This window comes from Crotalus tigris, unplaced genomic scaffold (assembly GCF_016545835.1).
Source record: "Crotalus tigris isolate CLP2741 ecotype Arizona unplaced genomic scaffold, ASM1654583v1 scf7180000018690.2240587, whole genome shotgun sequence".
Taxonomy (NCBI): Eukaryota; Metazoa; Chordata; class Lepidosauria; order Squamata; family Viperidae; genus Crotalus; species Crotalus tigris.
Genome location: NW_024097149.1, coordinates 1,777,554 through 1,798,933, shown reverse-complemented (window position 1 = coordinate 1,798,933; position 21,380 = coordinate 1,777,554). Strand labels below are relative to the sequence as shown.

Sequence of the window (21,380 nt, the reverse complement as noted above, 5' to 3'; positions counted from 1 at the left end):
ATGTGAACTAGGGAGGGTCCTGCCTGAGCTGTTTTCTTGTTATTTTCTTGGCTTGGCCTGAAGTCCATTTTATCTGACTGTTGTCTTGATAGCTTTCCTCCTGTCCTTCAAGGACAATCTCCATGCCCTCTATATTCAATAATCAAGTTAAGTGTGTTGAATTAACTGTCTTATCCTAATTCCATCAACGTCTCCCACCTGGTCAGGCAGGGAGGTTATGCTGCATTAATCAGTGGAACAGCCTGCCTCCAGAAGCAGTAAATGCTCCAACACTGGAAGTTTTTAAGAAGAGACTGGACAGCCATTTGTCCGAAATGGTGTAGGATTTCCTGCCTGAGCAGGGGGTTGGACTAGATGACCTCCAAGGTCCCTTCCAACTTTACTACTATTATGAGCTCTGCTCGGTTAAAGAATTTTAGTCGGTGGAATCCAGGAAGAGAGTGTTCTCTTCCACTATTTCCACTCTTTGAAATAACTTTCCTTTTATTTTTTTTCCCCCTGGCCTTCTGGAAGAATGCCAGACCTGGCTCCATCAATTGGCACAGTGTGATGGGCAAAGAGTCAGCAGAATTTAGAAGAGGGTCATGACAGACACACACCCCCCCCCCAGCAGTTCACAGAGTACATCTAGTAGCTATGCAGATTGTTGCTTTAGTTTGGCAAGATTCCGTCTATAGGCGAGCAACAATAAAGACACTACTCAGAAGTAAATTCACTTGTCTTTCTTGGATCCATGGGCCTATAACGCTAAAAGTGATACGCAACCCTGGGGGCGGTTAGTGGTTTGAGGGCATTCCCTTTGTCTCTTTTAACTGTGTAACCCTCTGATTTTAACCTTGTTTTAACTCTGTTCTTATTTTAACTGTATTTATTGTAATCCACCCAGAGTCACTTAGGTGAGATGGGCGGGATAGTAATTTGATAAGCAAACAAACCAGCAGACACATACACACTCCCAATATTTCTGGGCCGTCCAGCCTCTAAATAAGGAAACAAGGTTTCTGGACAAAGACCCCAGCAGCGACTCCAGCTACTTTGCAAGCCAGGATGACCTATGGGGGGGGGTGTCATTTTAAGGGAAAGCACAGAGGCGGATCCTACACTTACTTTGGAGAGGAAAGGAAGAAAGGGCACTTATTCATTACTCAGGGGCTCTCGGGAAGAAAGGGAAACTCTGCCCATGCCCAGAGGCAGTCAACTCCGAACTGTCTTAAGGTTTGCAAACCAAGGGGTGGGTGGCTGGGTGGGAGCGACACGTATTGCCCTCCGCCACGACGACTTCAATGCCAGCCTTCAGCGCTTCTCGCAAGGACCAGCCTGTTTTTTTTTTTTTTTTTTTTTTTTTAAATTCCTTCCTGCAGGTCTTCTCTCCCTCTCCCCCGGCGGCGAGGCTCGAGGAAGCCGGCAGGCGTTTCCGAAATTCTCCTTCCCGTAAGGAACGGAGGAGCGGGGTGGGGGGGGTGGGGGTGGGGGAGATGGGGGGGGGGGAAGCGCGAGAGGCAGCGCCAGCCAGGCAGATGCCCGCTTCGGCGCTCTGCAGTCAAAGCAGCAGCAGCAGCAGCAGCAGCAGCAGCTGGGACCGAGCGCGCGCCGGTCTGCCGAACGGTCCCCGGATGGCGCGCGCTCCGCTCTGCTCGGTTCAGCTCCTGGCGGAGGGAGGGGAAAAGCGGGAGGGAGGGAGGGAGGAGAGGGAGGTCGCCTCCATCTCGGTCCAGCGGCAGCGCGAGGAGGAGGAGGAAGAGGGGGAGGAGGAGGAGGAGGAGGGGTCGCGGTGGAGAGGAAACGAAATGAAGGGGCCGAGGAGGAAACCCAAAAGAGTTCGCTTGAAAAAGAGCGAGGCAGAGTTCTAAAGGCAGCGCCGGCAGCGGAGTTTGCTCGCTGCCCATCCTCGCTTCCCTCCCCCCCACCTCTTCCTCCCCCCCCCCTTTTGGCCTGGCAAATACTCTTCGTAACCAGCCTAACCTTATTCCACCTTCAGGCTTTTCTCCCGCCTTCTTTTCTTCCTTTCCCTTCTTCTTCTTCTTCCTTTCTCTCTCTCCCTCTCTCTTTTTTACCCCGGTGCCCGATCACCTGGGCGCACGATCCCGGTGCCCGATCACCTGGGAAGAGGAGGAGGAGGTCACCCCTGGGCATCAGAGGCGGCAAGATTTCCCAGCTCAACTCCCGAAGCCGGGAAGGACTCTTTTTACCTTGCTTGAATGTGATTGCACCTGGCGCTGCCAACAAGGGGTCTCCTGGCTTTCTCCCGGTACCTCAGCCAGCCCATCACCTGTCAGCCTCAGGGGAGTTTGAAACCGGCAGGGCGAGAATGTATCAGGGCCACATGCAGGTAAGTCACCTCCGGAGCTGCCTTCGCAAGGTGCAGCGCGGTCAAGTTTTGGGGTGGCAGGGAGGGTCGTCTGGGACCCCTCATCGGATGGGGGGAAACGGGTCTTTGCCTGCCACAACAGGTGGCTGGGTCCAAGAGCCTCACTCACAGCTGGGAACTTCAGGAGGAACTTTGAGGATCCAACCTGGCTCTGGATTTGACCTTTCCAACAGGTCGGTCCTCTCCCAGGTTTAGGGAAGCCTGTGGGAATAGGAAGATCCTCACCCTGGATGAAAGGTCTTGAAATACTGCGTGTGTCAACTGAAGGGCAGGCAGTAAGTGGGTTCTTGTTTTTAAGTGGCTCTGAAAGATCTGGGGATCTCACCCCCCAAAAAAAATCCTTCCTACACTGTGAGCTTTTTTTTTTTTTTCCCCTCTTTGGGAACCTTTTCTTGGTCTCTCTATGGCCAAGGAGATGTTCTATGGGGCTCCTCAAAAAAAAAAAAAAAAAAAAAACCAAAATGCATCCAGTATCCACCAGCTGGAATTGTTATGACTGCCTTCTCAGGGTCATTTCCAAGTCCTTCTCCTTCTTCGTTTCCGGCCTGGCTTTCCCAAAACCCCAAATCCAGGCAGGTTTTTTTTTTTTTTGGTAAGGTTTAGAATGTCAAACTCCTCTCTTCAGCATCTATGGATGTAGCCTCCTGGCTTCTATTGATCCAAATACAGGTATGGCATTGATGCTTATTTTTTTTTTCTTGGTACATGGTGGAATTATGACTTTAACCTTGACTCTCTTTATTCTCTCTTCACGTGGTCCTTCTCCTTTAAAGAAAACCGGTGTTATTGTGGGAGGAAGCCTCACATTATGGACCGATGACATCTCTGCGGCTCTTTTTTTTTTTTTTCACATGCCAGAAAAATCTGATTTCCTACCTCAAATTTCTCTCTCTAGAATATTTCTATCTTCTAATGTAGGATGAGTGCTGATTGGGATCTAACATGTGCCAATAGCAAAAAGTATTTGTATAGAGAAACCCCTGGAATGGAAAAAAAAAATATCCCCATTTTATGATTTCCTGTGGTTTGGGGTGATTGATCAACCCTTACAGATGTCACTATCAACTGCAGAGGTGCATATATAACATGACAAGTCAAGTTAAATGGACATCCTGACTCAGCAATTCTTGCTTTCTGAAACTAAATGCTTTTCAAACTCCTCTTTTTTGTGTGTCCCTAACTTTGTATCTCAGCAATATCTAGAAGTGAAGCAGGTAAATCAGAAAACCATTATAACAAAGGAGAAGAAATAAACGTTAACCTCAGACAACTTAAATGCTCCCTCCTTTTAGCATAAACCCTATTGTTTGAAACCCTGTTACAAGCTAAATGAACGCTGAAAGTTAAGTACAATGTTATGCTCTGACAACTAAAATCTTGTGCAGGATTGTTTGAAATTAACCCAGGTAATTTCAGTGCCCACAACCAGGTTCCAAATTTATTTTTATTTATTGATTTCAGCAGGAATCATTCTAGCATCGGCACCGGAGTTACAAATTGGGTTCAGTATATTTTCTCTTTCTGATTTATTTATGAGATCTATATTGGGATACTTTGTATTCTGCTATTGTCTAAATACAACCTAAAGTTAACTGGTGTGTTTTTTTAAATTCATATTACTATATCTATCCATTTCATGATGAGAAATACAAAGGTTGCACATTTCTTTTCCAAAATTTGCATTTGGGAGATAGACCTGGAAAATAAATGAAATACAATAGCAACTGTTTTAAATTTTAAGCAATTCAGATCTCTGAGGCATTTATTTAATCTCTAGAGAGCTAAATTACTTAAAAATCTTGAAACAATTTGCTGGAATCAAAATGCCCACTGCTAATTTTAATAAATATATAACATGCATTGTGTCAAGCTTGTGAAAAGTGCTGCTTAGTACATGTATTTGTAAATTTGTGGAGAAATTTGTATACTTTAATTCCAAGCAAGTATGTGAATTATCACAACTGAAAGTATGTTTCTGAATACAAGGGGGAGAAAAAACCTAGGAATAATACATCAGAACTTTTGTTCAATCATCATTTTTAAAGTGGCTGATTTATATAATGCTATTTATTGATGTGACAATGTCCTTGGGTTGTATATCATTAATCTAATGATAATAGGTTTAATTAATTATTTGATTTCATAAACTTTCAATGAATTCTATTATTTTTCATTAGAAACCTTCAAAGATCTCCGCAACTTTCTTTTTCTTATTTGGCCCAGTTTTTTTCATTGACCAAATACACATTTTCTGCTTTAACATTTATCCTTTGTCTAGTTCTCTGATTCTGTCCTCAACTTTGGGCCAACTCTATATCATTTTCTGTTGTTCCTTTCTTTTTCTTACATTTTTTTTCCAGTTAAGTTTATCTTGACTAGTTCCTGGTTTGGGTAGGACATTAACAAATTGGAAAAGTGGGAATAACAAAATAATAAAAAAAGAAACATTTTTTAAAAATTCACCTTCATTCTTTCAACCCCCCACTCCCAAACCTGTCTGCCATGTAACAGGTTTTGCAAAAAAACAGCAATCTGCTGTGTGGTCTAGAAATAGTTTGCTTGGTGCCAATTTTGCCTCTTCTTTCAAATGATACTGTAAATCTAATTAACTGAATAGCAGAAAGATAGAATTAAAAGTTGCTTTGGGATTATTTGAATATTAGGAAGAAAACTTGCTTTCTAGAGCTCTTTTGCATCAGATTTGAGATTCTTAGGAACGCTGTGACAAGCTCAAATAAAATGAATAGATGCTTTAGGTACCAAAAAATGGGTTTTTTTCTGAGCTCACTGCTGCTCTATGTAGCTCTGTTGGTCAGTCAACAAAACTGGTTTAGAAAGCTCTCTGTTTTTTTCTTTTTCTGTCTCTGATAAGATTTGTTTTCAGATTCCTCTATGAATGAATGCTGCAGGCTATTTTAAAAGCAGAAATCTCATAAGGGAATTTGAGGATGATCTAGACACAGTTGTGTTACGAATTGGCTTTCAGACTTTTAAAGCCGTTGAGGAGAATCAACCCACCTAAAAATATTCAGTGTGCAGTCCCATGAACCTACATGTGAGAATATGCTTTATTGAACACAGTGGGAGACTGCCGAATAAGCATGCTTAACATCGAACTATTTCATTTCCCTTTAATTCTTTCCATCGTACCCGATCTTGAGTTCTACCATATTCAGTTTTGGGAGCAGACTTTAAGGAACCTGCAAACAAATGGGAGATTGAAATAGCTGGACATGTTTAACCTTGGAAAGAGAAGATATATGATAATTTCTTCAACTATTTGAAAGAGAAGCAGACCAAAGAAGTCCAAGATTATTTATTATTTATCAAGAACGCAGGATACAGAATAATGCTATAGGCAGACATATTCTGGCCGAATGTTAGGGAAAACTTCTCAGTAGAAAAATCAATGGAACCAATAATCTGGGGGATAATAACCATGTTTTTCTTTCAATCTTGAAAACAGCAGCACAAACCCATTTGCTTCAGATAATCTTTCACAAGCTGCCCCTATCTCCCTACCTACCTGAACAATTTATATAACTGCCCAACTTGTAAAGTGCAACTCTGGGCAGCTAAGATGCTATTAAAACCAATATATAAGCAATAGACAGCAGCAGAAAGACATGACAGTTTTGGAATTAGCCAAGATCTTCGCCCCTGGGATGAAGCTAGTTTTTATCATGGCTTTCTTCATAGTGGCACCTATCATTTCCTGGTGTGAATGAAAGGGTATATTACATCTAATTAAAACAGTACTTAATGTGTAGACTTAATGTGTTTGTGAATAGGCGACAGTATTAGAGTGCAGGAGTTATCCAAACTGGGCCATTTTCTACGAAAAAGAAGCCCAAGTAGTTATGTTTCTGAGGGGTTCCCTTAATGCTGTCTGAGACTGGTTGTTTCCTTGCAGATGTTTCATCATCCAAACTAGGTAACGTCATCACAGTTCTAGGTTGCTTCTCTCCTTGGTTAGTTTCCAACCATTGTTTCTTGTCTTGTCTTTTGGTGCTTTGGAAAATAGTCCGACCCCTTCGTCTTTGTAGGAGCCCCTCAAATATTGGAACAGTGGTATCATGTCCACCCTAGTCGTCTTCCCCAGATTAAACATACCCAATTCTTGTAACCATTCTTCGTATGTTTTAAAACCTCTGGTCCTCTGATCATTTTTGTTGCTCTTCTCTGCACTCTTTCTCCATGAACTTTTTCTAGTACACCCTTTGCCTAAACCAGTGTTTCTCAACCTTGACAATTTTAAGGCATGTGGACTTCAACTCCCAGAATTCCACAGCCAGCATTGCTGGCTGTGGAATGCTGGGAGTTGAAGTCCACATGCCTTAAAATTGTCAAGGTTGAGAAACACTGGCCTAAACCAATCTTACTGTGTGCATTTTCTTCCTAGGAAAAGTTTATGTATCTGCACACATAGATACGCTGGAGATCGACAAAAGTGGTCGCTCTCAAATAGACATCAGCAAGTGAGCTCCTAAAGCTTTGAAGCTAAGATCTTGAGTAATAAGAGAAATTCTGGTTTCAGATTGTTAATTTTTAAAACTCTCTGCATCACCCTATGTGTTTGCATCTGGCATCTTTTCGCTTTGTCAGAAGTCCACCCTGCATGACAAAATACCCATGCCATCATCTTGACTTCTTGACTCTCTTGAGCGTCTTGCCCCCAATATTTCTCACCTGACCTTGGCAAAAAACTTCTCGTCCGTTTCAGCCATCACAGAAAAGTCTCAGAGGACCACAAAAAGAGAAAGCAGGTCCATAGGTTGCCTATACAGAGTCTTTTATGCATGTATACATTGTACTGAAGCCTTAAAAGGGAGAAAGAGTAGGAGAAAAATGCTGCTAATTAAAAAAAACCCACCTAATAATCCACTGAGCAAAACCAAAGAAAAACACTTTCTGTAGAGGCCTTTCAGATTGATAAATATATCTGAACAAGAAAATCATAAATATGCTATGTCTGCTAAAGCCAAATAAAGTTACAACTGTGAAAAAAATTCATCTTGCTTTATTAATGATTGGTCTGCTCATACAATACACTGTGAGCTAACCATTATTGCAGTTATCACATACTTTTTCATACCGGATACTAAATAGATTATCAACATAATGCTACTGGAACTGATCGTATTTCCTCCAAGCAATACCTTGATCTTAATGTGATTTTAAAAATTATAGCTAAAAAATTTCTCCTTCCTTCCTCTCCTTTGCAGTCTTCCAAATATTTTTTAAAGAATAAGATGAGCTTCTGAATGGTTGGGTTCATACAACCTAGGTAACCGGGCCAATTCAGGATCCAGTGGCTGCACTTACACAATGTGTTCATCTTGATTAATGTTAATGTTGATTTATTTAAGCATATTATGTCAATCCAGCCAATGTTAGAGAATAACACAGAGATAACTGCAAGAAAAGGAGGAAGAGTGGACAAATCCCATTCAGTCCATATAGTTTTAAAGACTCACTGCTGAAATTTTGTTCCTCTATTGAAGCTTTATTGAGGTGTATGATAGTCCTTGACTTACAACCACAACTGAGCCCAAAATTTCTGTTGCTAAGTGATACATTTGTTAAGTGAGCTTTGCCCTGTTTTATGACCCTTTGCCACAGCTGTTAAGTGAATCAGTGCAGTTGTTAAATTTGTAACATGGTTGTTAAGTGAACCTGACTTCCCCATTGACTTTGCTTGCCAGAGGGTCACAAAAGAGACATTTTGGGGGGGGGGACACTGGAACCGTCACAAATATGAGTCAGTTGCCAAGCAGCTAAATTTTGATCACGTGACCGTGGGGATGCTGCAATAGTTGTAAGTGTGAAAAACGGTTATAAGTCATTTTTTTCAGTGCCGCTGTAATTTCAAACGGTCACTAAATGAACTGTTGTAAGTCAAGGACTACCTGTATAGAAGCAAGGAGAACAAAAAAATAAATGACTGTAAGGACCCACCTCAGCTAACCACCCAAGAAAGCAGAACTCTTGAAACAGGCATTGTCTCAAAAGGAAACTTTTATTAGGGGTTAGTGGCAGTAGGTAAGTCAAGGCATGATCTGGGGAAAATCCCACTTAAATGGTATAATTAAACCAGCAATATTCCTCCTCCCACCAGAGTCATAATGTCCATTTGAAATCCAGCCAATCCACAGGTGGCACGACGTGTGGGTAACTGGCACAGTTGGCGCACATCTCAAGGTCTTCTCCAGTTTCGTTGCTCTGTAACTGTCTCCCTAATAAGGGAGACACATTCCTTTCTCAAGCGGATAGAGGCGGGAGAGGACAGGTAGAAAGCGATAGTTATCCCAGGCGAAAGCAGATATTCCCCCTCCTCCCAGCAAAATGGCAGGCCTCAAAACAAGAGCACGAAAGTATATATATGCAAGGAAAACAAGAAGGGTTTGGGGCCCTGACAATTACATTAATGATGATGATGATGATGTTGGAAGGGACCTTGGAAGTCATCTAGTCCAACCCCCTGCCCAGACAGGAAACCCTATACCATTTCGGACAAATGGCTGTCCAGTCTCTTCTTAAAAACTTCCAGTGTTGGAACATTCACCGCTTTTGGAGGCAGGTTGTTCCACTGGTTAATTGTTCTAACTGTCAGGAAGTTTCTCCTTAGTTCTAAGTTGCTTCTCTCCTTGATTAGTTTCCACCCGTTGCTTCTTGTCCTGGGCTTTGGAGAATAGCTTGACTCTCTCTTCCTTGGGGCAGCCCATATAAATATAAATATAAAACTCCTTATATCAATGAATATAAATATAAAACTCCTTATATCAATGAGTTTTAAACCATCACATTTTGGAGCTCTGTATTCTCCAGCATGATCCTCCATTGTATTGGGCATTAGAGTCTTTTGTATACTCAGTACTTCAATGTACTGGGTACTTCAGTATTTCAGCCTTTTATTAAATCCTTATATCTAAATTATTAATATTTAAAATATTATATTTGCTTCAATAAAACTTCTTTCAACATAGCAGCATTTGAATATGATATGCATCCCATAGAGATGTATGCACTCAAGTATTATACTCTTTTTAGTTAGAAAACTCTGAAACTTTGTGATTAGGGTCTATTCAGTTTGTAGAACAGTTATATAGATATTGATAATGTCAAATGAACGTTGTTCTATCTACTATTTTCATTTTGTCTCTTCATTCTTCCTTTCTGGCCCCAATCAACAATCCTAAGTAAGATATATATATATATATATATATATATATAAACTGCCTCTTCCCCCAGGCCAGGGGTAGGCAACCTTGGCTCTTTTATGACTCGTGGACTTCAACTCCCAGAATTCCTGAGCCAACCATGCTGAGGGGAAAGGGAGAGGTTTCCAAGCTGAGCCATGCTGGCTCAGGATTCTGGGAGTTGAAGTCCATGAGTCATAAAAGAGCCAAGGTTGCCTACCCCTGCCCCAGGCCATGGATTAGAGTGGGTGACAGATCCCTTACATCAGATATGCCAAACCCACGATGTCACGTGACGTCGCGCGACGTATTGGAACTTTTCCCCCATTGCCAGCAATGGGGTGGGCACGGTTTCCTCGTGACGCATCCAGTCCATGGGCCGGCAGTTTGACACACCTGCCTTATGTGATTGCCTACTTTGTTAGAGAGTCCACTGTTTTTCTCTAGATATTTGATTAACAGAATAACAGAGTTGGAAGGGACCTTGGAGGTCATCTAGTCCAACCCCCTGCTCAAGCAGGAAACCCTATATCATTTCAGACAAATGGTTGTCCAATCTTTTCTTTAAAACCTCCAGGTTTAGAGCACCCACAATTTCTGGAGGCAAGCTGTTCCACTGATTAATTGTTCTCACTGAAAGGAAGTTTCTCTTTAGTTCTAGTTCTCTCCTTGATGAGTTTCCATCCGTTGCTTTTATTTGGTTTTATTTCTTTATTGTACTTATTAATCCAAAGCAACTCTGGTCAGTGTAGGACAATCCAATAAAACAACTAGTACATAAAGCATACAAAATGTAAAAATCCACATTAAAAGATGCATATTTCACACACATACAATATAAGATAAAATTATTTTTTTAAACTTACTGTACATCAGTGGTTCTCAACCTGTGGGTCGGGACCCCATTTGGGGTCGAATGACCATTTCACGGGGGTCGTCAAACAATGCAGTCCGCCATTTTTTTCCCCTTTTCCTTAGCTGTGCTACTCCCTTTTATTCTATTGGCTTTTGAAAGCCAATAGGAATTGTCCAGGCTGTCTCTGCCCTGCTGAGCCCGCCAAAAGTCCCATTCTACAAACGGTGCTGCACCAGTTGAGTAGTCCTCAACTTACGACCGGTTGAGTAGTCCTCGACTTACGACCGGTTGGGGGTCGCGGCATTAAAAAGGTTGAGAACCACTGCTGTACATGGTTGAAAATGATTAATATGACATGACACCCAAACCTGTGGTGGGAGTTAGGCTGCTTTACATTTAATAAATCAATAATAAGGAAGTTCTGGCAGAGTTCCTACCTAAGGATTCTATTTCTTTTGGAAAACTGGATGTTCAAGACTTTTGTTATGTGAACTTGGAAATACAGGATTAAGAGCAAAGTTTTTCTTTTACATTGGATTTCCCAAGAGAAGAAGTCTTCCAAAGGCATTTTCCACAGGAAATCTCAAAGCCATCCTTTATCTTCCTACACTTGAAGCTGAGTGGAATTGGGAGTGAGTTTGTCAGAAGATAAGTTGAAAGTGCCTCTAGATCAGACATGTCAAACACAAGGCCCGGGGGCCGGATGCGGCCCGCGATGTGGTTTCATGTGGCCCGTGAAGCCATCCTGGAAACAGTGAGGAACGGCCCCCACTGCCTTGGCCCTGGCCCAGGCCGGCCGGGAGCCAATGTACAATTTTGTGGTGGCCATCTATGCTGAAACACATTCAGTCTTAGCTCCACAAGGCCGTCTAGAAACAGCGAGGAACCAGCCCCTGCCGTGTCGGCCCCGTCCCCTGGTGCATGCTGGGGAGATGTCGCTCTTTGTGAGGAATGAAGAAATGGACCATGCCTTGGCGCTTGCCCCGGTCCCACCTCCTTCTGCCAGAGATCCTCAGATCTGTCCCACTCCTGCCCAGGCCCCCACAGACACCCTTGACGCGAACAATGTAGAGCTGGCCATGCCCACCCAGTAGGCCACACCCACTCTATCCACGCCCACCCAGTAGGCTGCACCCACCCTGGCCACACCCACCTGTCCCCCCTGAGGACAACCACAATGCTGATGCGGCCCTCAATGAAATTGAGTTTGACACCCCTGCTCTAGATATTTTACTCTGGTTCCATGCCTTTTGCATTTAATTTCCCTACCAAAATATATTTGTGTCCATCAATTTTGCCCTTTTTAAGCTGCAATTTTTCTGCTTTTGCTTCTTTAATTATCCCTTGTTGAACCTTATATGCTGCTTCATTTCTTTATAATAACTTTATAAGCTTTCCAAGTAGATAGAAACTGCTGGTGACCTTTTTCTCTGCCCTTAGAGAAGAAGAAGTAGAAGCTTTCCAGTATCTCTCTAGAAGTATCTTTCCAGTATCTCTTTATTAAAATAATTTTTTGAACATTCCAGGTACATCATCTACAGTACATTATTTAATAATTCTTAATAATAATTATTATTCTGACTCAAATTTAAAGCGCCTTCTTTTAAATCCAGCCAGATAGATAACTCAAAAGAAAAGATCTTATAATAAACAAAAATATATTTATTAGAAAGATTACTTGCATTCACGCTGTGGTTGATACTCCTGGAAAATACATCTTTGTCCATTTCTTTAGACCGTCTCTTTAGGTAAGAGAATGATGCTCTTCCATGCCATCTTTATAACGACTCAGGCTCATTGTGTGACCTTCCATGACCCATGCTTCTTGCAGACAAAGAGATTCCCATGTGGCTTGTGTCCAGGAAGTCTCTCAATGACCTTTGATACTCCTCCCACTGACCCATCAACATACGTAGCATTTAACCCAATAACTCCAACACACTGATACCTGTTCTCTAGTTAGGGTTACATAGAGCTATACAGTCCATGGAGCTACACATTCCAGAATAATTATTCTATAATTGCCCATAGATAGAAAGATGCTATATGTCGATGTGATGTGCCAGTGCCTGGAAGATGTGAGGGTCTGGAGGGGGGTGAACAGGCTTAGACTCAACCCTGACAAGAGCGAGTGGCTCTGGGTCTTGCCTCCCAAAGGTCAACCTGATGGTCCATCATTAGTCCTGGGGGGGGGGTAAATTTACCTCCCTCAGTGCAGGCACGCAACTTGGGTGTCCTCCTGGACTCACAGCTAAATTTGGAACAACATCTATCGGCTGTGGCCAGGGGGACCTTTGCCCAGGTTCGCCTGGTGCACCAGTTGCGGCCTTATTTGGACCGGGAGGCTTTACTCACGGTCACTCATGCCCTTGTCACCTCAAGACTGGATTACTGTAATGCGCTCTACATGGGGCTACCCTTGAAGAGCGTTTGGAGGCTGCAGTTGGTTCAGAATGCAGCCGCGAGAGGTATGCCCACGTGTCACCCATCCTCCGCGAGCTGCACTGGCTTCATGTGGGTCTCCGGACGCAATTCAAGGTGTTGGTTATCACCTTTAAAGCCCTTCATGGCATAGGACCAGGTTACTTACAGGACCGCATACTGCCGCACAGTTCCCAGAGACTGGTGAGGTCCCACAGATTGGGCCTCCTTCAGGTCCCGTCGGCCAGACAATGTCGGCTGGCGGGCCCTCGGGGAAGGGCCTTTTCTGTGGTGGCTCCGACCTGGTGGAATCAACTTCCCCCCAAGATTCGAACTACTCCCACCTTGCCGGCCTTTAAGAAAGCCATTAAAACTCTCCTGTTCCGGCAGGCCTGGGGCTGATGTCCCCAGGGGGAGGGGGGCGGGATACAATCGGACATGCTGTATGAATGTACTTATTTTATTGTTTTATCGTTATATTATTGTTTTAATTTTGTACGCCGCCCTGAGTCCCTTGGGATTGGGCAGCATATAAATTTTAGAAATAAATAAATAAATAAATATATTGAGAGCAAGAGCTTGCCTGAAGCTTTTTGGTGAATTTACTGCAGTTCTCTATCATTTGAAATCAAAACTTCCTGATTCGTACTGCAGTTTCTTAGTGCGCCAAATTTAGATTACTCTACAGGTAGAAGAACAGCAGTGGGGATCCTTCTGGGAGACAATGTTAAGATGTGTGGGCTTCAGCTCCCAGAATTCACCAGCCAGCCATTAATTTCCCATGCTGCCTGAGGAATTGTGGGACTTGAACTTCACATGTTAGAGTTACCAAGGTTGAGAAACACTGGCATAGTGTAATAATCATAAAACCTTGGAAAAAGTCCAAGTCTATACTGTAACCTTCTCAGATCAGCTAACAACGACAAGAATTTGAATCCCAACCTATCTGATAATGCTATGGTAGCAGATGTTGACAGAATCACACAGTCATTAATAAGAGCCTGTCTGAAACAGTGCAGCCTAGGGAATTGTAAGATAAGAGAGAGCATAGCCCCCCACTGTATAATGGGTGGAGAAAGAAGCTTGGAAGGGACCCTCCCTAGCTTCTCAGGCTGTAAAAAGAGACAGAAGAAGATTTGCACTTTCAGACTTGCAAGATTCTGTTAATGTAGCCTTACAATAAAGTAGAATTAGCTCATCTGGTCATGTTTCCTGTCTGGTCTAGCTGGGAAAGCTGACACTGGGTATTGCCAGTAAGAACACTCTTGCTTCAAAAAGATAAGTATACAAAATTGCACGAGCTCATTTCTAAATGCAATCTTGCCTTGAAGGATATAGGGTAAAAAATATATAGATGCAAGCAAGTCTGGGGGAAAATTACTTTTTTTGGTTTTTGATGTACTGTTCGCAAACTGTAATAGTTGTAATAGCTGGGGTACAGAAATGTCATATGGTGGAATTTATTTTTAACTTTGGACTGTATTGGGAGGTGATGCTGGATGTTGCTGGTGATTTGGGAGGATATTTATTTGGGGAGGGGGGGAATTTGTTTGTTTTGCTATGCATCTTTTTCATTACCCAGAAGTTTCATAGATCCCAATTTTAATAACTTGCAATAGAAGAGGGTTTTTTTTCCCCTCATATTTTTTTCTGTTGGGATTTAAACGAAACACTAGAAGCAGTGGTGGGATTCAAATATGTGAAGAACAGGTTCTCTGTGTGGATGCCGCTTCTGGAAGTCCATTCTGGGCCTGAGCAGCAGAAAATTAGCTACCGGTTCTGCCAAAGTGGTGCGAACTGGCTAATTTCCACCACTGACTGGAAGGCAAGGACAGTGCAAACTGGTCAAGAAATAATTATGCAATAAAAGATTGGATGTTTTGGCCAACTCATCTTTACAAAGAATAGCAAGCCATTAGATTTTCACTGAACATTCAACATTCAAAGAACATTCAACAAATGGAATGAGGGAAAATGCAGGTTATTTGGGGGCTTGTTGTTACTCAAACCCTGAAGCTTGATTTATCTTTATTTATTTATTTGCTTCTTGTCCTGCACCTGCCTTCAGGTGCAGGACAAGAAGCAACGGGTGGAAACTAATCAAGGAGAGAAGCAACCTAGAACTAAGGAGAAACTTCCTGACAGTGAGAACAATTAATCAGTGGAACACCCTGCCTCCAAATGCAGGGTGCAATGCTCCAACACTGGAAGTTTTTTAAGAAGAGACTAGACAGCCATTTGTCCGAAATGGTGTAGGGTTTCCTGCCTGAGCAGGGGGTTGGACTAGATGACCTCCAAGGTCCCTTCCAACTTTACTACTATTACTATTACTACTATTTATGTGTTTGTTTGTAACTCAAGGGAGCAAACATATTCAACACACCTTTCTCTTCCTATTTTCCCAACAACAGCAATCCTGTGAGGTGGGTTGGGCTGAGAGAGAGAGAGAGTGACTGGACCAAAGTCACCCAGCTGGCTTTAATATCTAAATCAGGACTAAAACTCACAACCCTCCTGCTTTATAGCCTTGTGCCTTAAGCACTAGACCAAATTGGCTCTCAGATTTATCTTGCTCCAACATCCGAGGTGGCGCAGCAGTTAGAGTGCAGTACTGCAGGCCACTTTAGCTGACTGTGTTCAGCAGGTCAGCGGTTCAAATCTCACCGGCTCAAGGTTGACTCAGCCTTCCATCCTTCCGGGGTAGGTAAAATGAGGACCCAGATTGTTGGGGGCAATGTAAATATATATATACATTGCTTACTGATGTACACCGCTTAGAGAGTGCTTGCACTTAAAAGCGGTATATAAGTCTCATAAATAAATAAATAAATAAATCCCAACAAATCACCTTGCTTTGCAAATGTGCAACATCTGTAAATGCTCCCTCTTGTACCTTGGAAAAGCCAGCAGAGGGTAACCAATAGCATGGAATCAAAAGGGAATTCTAGCTGCTAAGGGGAACTATTCATAGGAAGATAATTAGTGAACACATCTGATCTAAACAGTTACTGGTTCTCCCTTGGTCAGACAAGTAAATGAGCAAAGAGGCTTGGCAACTAATTCATTTTGAGATGTCCCAACGTAGCTGGAGGTGAACATCCAACTACAGGAGCCGAGATCTGTCTTAAATGGATGAGTGCCTTTAAAATTTATCTATCTACTTTGGCTTAGTTTCCAGTAGAGTATTAAATCTGTATCTATGGTGAAAATATAATTTACTCTTTTGTTGAGTGGAATTTTTTTTTTCCCAGGGAATTTTTCTTCTTTTAATTCATAGGAAATTAGGTTTCAGTAAGCTGCTGGGCTAGAAACTGCTCCAAATTTTGCTTTTATTTGTAGAGGGAATATCTTTTCACAGGGATAGGTATTATAATTGCATTTTCTACCTGCTGTCTGAAAAAAAAAATGGCCAGGTCAAATTTGCCCATATATTTGAGAACTGGAGAGCCTTAATTTTTCACCAATGTCTGCTAAATAAATAAATAAATGCAATTTAAATCTACAGGAAACTGAGGGAACTCCTTTTAAATGCATTTGTAATATTGATTTATAAATTTGTACAATAGTTTGATGAACAACTGGTAGAGTTGCCTCTTGAGGGCCAAAGTCAACTGTGGTTTTTCCAGAGGTAATAAAATAGTATATTTGATTTTTCTTCTTTGTAAAAAATGTAATGGACTTTGACTGAATTGCAATTTTAAGGTAAATAATCACCAAATATTTACCATAGGGGTTTCTTTTATTGCTTGACAGCTTTGATGCTAAAGATCAGTGCTTTTAGTAGAATTAACCTCTTGTGTTTCTTTTTTGCCTGTTGCTGGTGCTAAAATCTCATGTTCAAAAGATTTTACCCAACAGTAGATAAATTCACACAGGAAGTCTCTGCAAACTTTTATCAATGAAAGCTCAACAACATGAATATTGTACAAATAAATAAAGCAGGTAGAATGCCTTCAAAGATATTTCGTTTTGCTTGAAGAACTCATTGGCAGACAAAAAAAAAACTTTTGGTGGGAAAAAAAGGAACAAGCGCCATATTAACTGTTTCTCAGTCAGCTAAAGTTATAGCTTGGTGACTAAAATTTATTTTTATGCATTCTGATTTCAGCAAAAGCCCATATACTTTGCCACTAGCAATCTGTTAGAAAAGGATTGATGTTTTAGGTTTTCTGAAATGACCAATTTTGAAAAAAATGATGAGCCATTAGCCAATTACTCCATATAGATGTATGATCTATTTCTGAAATAGCTGACATAATCAAAGGGCCTCGTGTTGGTACCATGGAGCAGATTGCTTAGCATAAATGTAAATTAAGAGTGCACCTTCTACAGCAACAAATTTTTCATTACTGTCTAATGCCATTATTAAGCAAACTAGCCGAAGGCATTAAAGACCTTTATTCAGCAAGTCCTGTGACAGTGACAGAAAACCCAAGGAGAACTGTTAACATTTTGTTCCAATAAAGTAAAATAAATAGGACACCAAGAACTGGGAATATTAGGTCAGCCAAGAACAAGCCCACGTTTTACTTCCATAGACCAGCTAGTGCGGAGTCAAAGGTAGGACGCAAAAGCCAATAATCAAGGCTCATTTATTTATTCAGTATGGACTGGAGGAACTTCCTCCAGAAAATAATGGGAGGGACTCCTGCAGACAGACAGATGCACTCATATTTATATATTTCAGGAAAGGAGAAATTGATAGTCATACATGTGCATAGGTAATAATAGATGATGTAAACCTAGGTGTTCATAATTAGCAAATCTCAAGTTATTCCTCTGTCTGCTGTTAGTATCCTCAAGAAAAAGTTATTCTCTTAATGAAAAGAAGCACATCAGTTGTCCCAAAGGTGCTTTTTCAAAAGGCAGCTGGACTATTTTTGTTTTTCCTTGAAGACATTTCGCTTCTCATCCAAGAAGCTTCATCAGTTCTGAAGCACCTTTGAGACAATAATGAGGTGGATGACTGAGAATCCTCATAGACAAACACATCAGTTACATTGTCACAGCAGTTTGGTAAAGCATATGAAGCACCAAGCACATCAAGATTGTTCCAGTTAGTACATATTCCTTCTATGTTTCTGCCTTGCTAACATTCACCCCCTTCTCCATAAATGTGCATTCCTCACAACAGGATTACAGGAATGGACTTTCACAAATCATGGAAGAACTTGCTTGCTTAGATAAATCTCTTCGAAGGAAACACTATATAGGAACTCGAGCAATTTTTTTTGGTTGTCTTAATGTCTCTTAAATTGTTTTAATTGTTTTAAAATTTTAGATTGAAAGTCACTTAGAGTCAATTGGTTGAGGTGGGGGTGCAATAGAAATCGAATAAATCAAATACCACTTTACAATGCCTTGGTAAGGCCACACTTGGAATACTGCATCCAGTTTTTGTCACCACGATGTAAAAAGGATGTTGAGACTCTAAAAAGAGTACAGAGAAGAGCAACAAAGATGATAGGGGACTGGAGGCTAAAACATATAAGGAACGGTTGCTGGAATTGGGAATGTCTAGTTTAATGAAGAGAAGGACGAGGGGGGACATGATAGCAGTGTTCCAATATCTCAGGGGCTGCCCCAAAGAAGAGGCAGTCAAGCTATTCTCCAAAGCACCTGAAGGCAGGACAAAAAGCAATGGATGGAAACTAACCAAGGAGAGAAGCAAAAAAATGGCGGACTGCGTTGTTTGGCGACCCCCGTGAAATGGTTGTTCGACCCCAAATGGGGTCCCGACCCACAGGTTGAGAACCACTGCTCTACTCAGTTCTAGAATGGACAAAAGATACTAGCAGATAAATAGAGGTTTGTAGGGGGGGGGAGGTCTAGAAGCACTTTGGCTTCTTCATTTTCTATGACTTTCTCTATTTTATGGTCCCACCATTTTTTGCTTGCAGGCAAAGGGCATTTCTTGTAGATTGTCCAATGCACCATTGTTATCACTTTGTTATCATATTGTTTGTATTCAGTCTGTGTGATCTGCTGGCAGCAGCTAACCAGATGTTTCCACTGTTTCTTTATTTTCTTTGCAGAGATGGCATTTGCTGTCTGTTGCTGTCTTCTCAATTCATCTTCTTCTTATCATTAAATTTATTTCCCATCCATCTCATGGTTCGAGATAAGTCTGAGTGAATGGTATTTAATCTGTTAAATCTGACTGTTTCCTTGGGAGAAAGTAGACCAAATGTCTTTCACTGTACAAGCTGGAGATGTCCTACCCGATTATCTCAATCAATGGTGAGATTCAGCTGATTCACATCAGTTCAGCAGAACTGGTAACTAATTTTTTGTTGCCCAGCCCCAAAATGGACTTCCGGAAGCGACATCCACACAGAGAACCGGTTGTTCACATATTTGAATCCCACCACTGATCTTGAGTCATTGATCGCATGGTGCGATGTAGTTTTTCTCCAACTTTTTAAAAATATTTTGTTCTGATAAGAAAAAAAGGTAAAAGTTTTTGTTGGGAAATGAAAGGGTTTTTGAAGGAAAAATTATTTGAGCTCCACTGAATGTTATGAGTGATATAGAACTATGACAGAACAAAAATTTTGTCTGAAACATTTTAATCATTTTAGGCTGATGAAAGAAAAACAACAATGTTGGCATTCATTTTGGGATATTCTTTTTGATATCCAGAATATATATGTATATGTATATATATGTATTTGTTTTCGTAGATTTTCACGGGTATAGGTATGCAGGTCTTGGTGTATTCGGGTCTTTTCCCGTGTAAGATTGAGAGTATCTTGGCGACGGCAGTTCCGATCACACTTTGCTCACACAAGCATTAAACCGAAGACCCCAGCCTGAAGATGATGAGTGGGACCTCATTGAAATGTCGCCAAGATACTCTCAATCTTACATGGGAAAAGACCCGAATACACCAAGACCTGCATATAAGGTGACCAACCGTCCTCCTTTAGGGAGGACAGTCCTCCTTTTGTAAGTTCTGTCCTCCCTCAAAAAGTGTCCCCCTTCATGTCCTCCTTTTCGATATTTGAAGACTAATCTGCAGGGCTTTTTTTTCCCTCATAGAACGCTCAGAATGGCGTTCCGGCACCTTTTTTGATGGGTTTTTTTCTCAACTTTTGCATGAGCTGTGCTACTCCCACTATTGGCTTTCGAAAGCCAATAGGAATTGCTGCTGAGCACGCCAAAACACTCGGCTGGCAAACTTTGCGCATGCAAGTTGTCTGTATTATTGTTGCAATGAATAAAATGTTTCTTTTATTTACGATATTTTTTTCTTCAATTTATTTGTGTCCTCCTTTTCATTGTAAAAAAGTTGGTCACCTTAATATATATGTATATGTATATATTTGGCCCTGAAATATGACAACTGATGTCTTGTTAATATCTAAATGCAAGGGCCCAACAGAAAGAAATTAAGAAATAAGTGCTATTCATTAGCCAATATTTAGAAAGAGAGGATTTTTAATCAAAATATATTTGGCCTAATAAACTATAATTTTGAGAGATTTATTCTCCTGTCCAAGAATCCTCATAGGAGGATATTAATCTACCATAAGCATATCTCTGGAAGGAGTTCTAATGGAAGCTTGCACATCTGAATGCTTCTTCAAAATCTATTTTATGCCTTTGTGCATGTCAGCCTCAGAGTAGATTTTTTCAGGGAAGATTTGAGGCAAAGTCAGTGGTAAAGGCGTGATAATGGTAAATAAAGTGCATTATTTTCTTGACAAGGTGAGAAAGCTGAAAAAAGACCGGCTTGCAATTGTGACAAAGAAAAAAAATACTATATTTGGCTGTTATTATAACAGGATTTCTTTTAAAAAGAAAAAAGAACAAAAATTCTCTTTTCTGCTGGAAACTAAAGGCATAATTAAAATGCAGCATAGTTTGCTTTTTTCAGATCTACCCCACCATACTTTTGCAGGATTCTATATAAATAAAATAAAATGTTTTTTTTTTTCATTTTTGTTTGCTGTTAGGTATCCAATTCACTTTGTGCGCCCTAAGAGTTGGACAACTTGATTTTGATCGTTGCTGAGAAACATTCCTTTCTCTGTTGGGGATTTTGCTGTTTTTCTTCTTCTTGAAATGTTCACTGAAGCTTTTCTTCACATCTTGCATTGCAGACATCCAGGAACGATGCCAGTGAGAGTTTCCAATGCATAAGATCATTGCCAAATGATTTTTTTTTTTTTTTTGGTCCTGCTTCTGGCATAAGGCTTCTGAGCTATTAAAATATTGATTTTATCCAGGATGTAGTCTAGGTCAGTGTTTCTCAACCTGAGGAATTCTGGGAGTTGAAGTCCACATGTCTTAAAGTTGCCCCAGTTGAGAAACCTTGTAGGTGCTAGGTTCTCATTCTTTTGTTCAATAGTAACACCTGGAAGTATCTATGTTATTATTAATATGAATGTCTAATGAAGCAAAGAATAGCTGAGGACAGCAGTGACAGTCAGAAACATTCCACTTGCTAGGATTCTGTATCAGTCAAGTCATTCTGAATTTTTATATTAACGTATCAGGATTGCCTTAATAGATAAGATCAAGGTCTGTTTGC

The 21,380-nt window shown here is 41.2% G+C and overlaps 1 protein-coding gene across 6 annotated transcripts in view; it reads left to right on the top strand.

Moving 5' to 3' along the window:
* Positions 1 to 663: 663 nt before the first annotated feature.
* PEX5L (peroxisomal biogenesis factor 5 like) overlaps positions 664 to 21,380 on the top strand; it is a 174,098-nt gene continuing 153,381 nt past the window's right edge. For 4 of the 6 annotated variants that reach the window (XR_005558155.1, XM_039355452.1, XM_039355451.1 and 1 more), the window contains exons 1-3: positions 666 to 1,215; positions 1,362 to 1,431; positions 1,979 to 2,329. Coding sequence is in view for 5 of the 6 variants with exons in the window: in XM_039355452.1 (XP_039211386.1) it covers positions 1,055 to 1,215; positions 1,362 to 1,431; positions 1,979 to 2,329 (582 nt within the window). In the remaining variant the exon portion in view is untranslated. Of the gene's footprint in view, positions 1,216 to 1,361; positions 1,432 to 1,702; positions 2,330 to 21,380 lie in introns of those variants that run through there. The other 2 variants (XM_039355450.1, XM_039355453.1) reach the window with 2 other exon arrangements.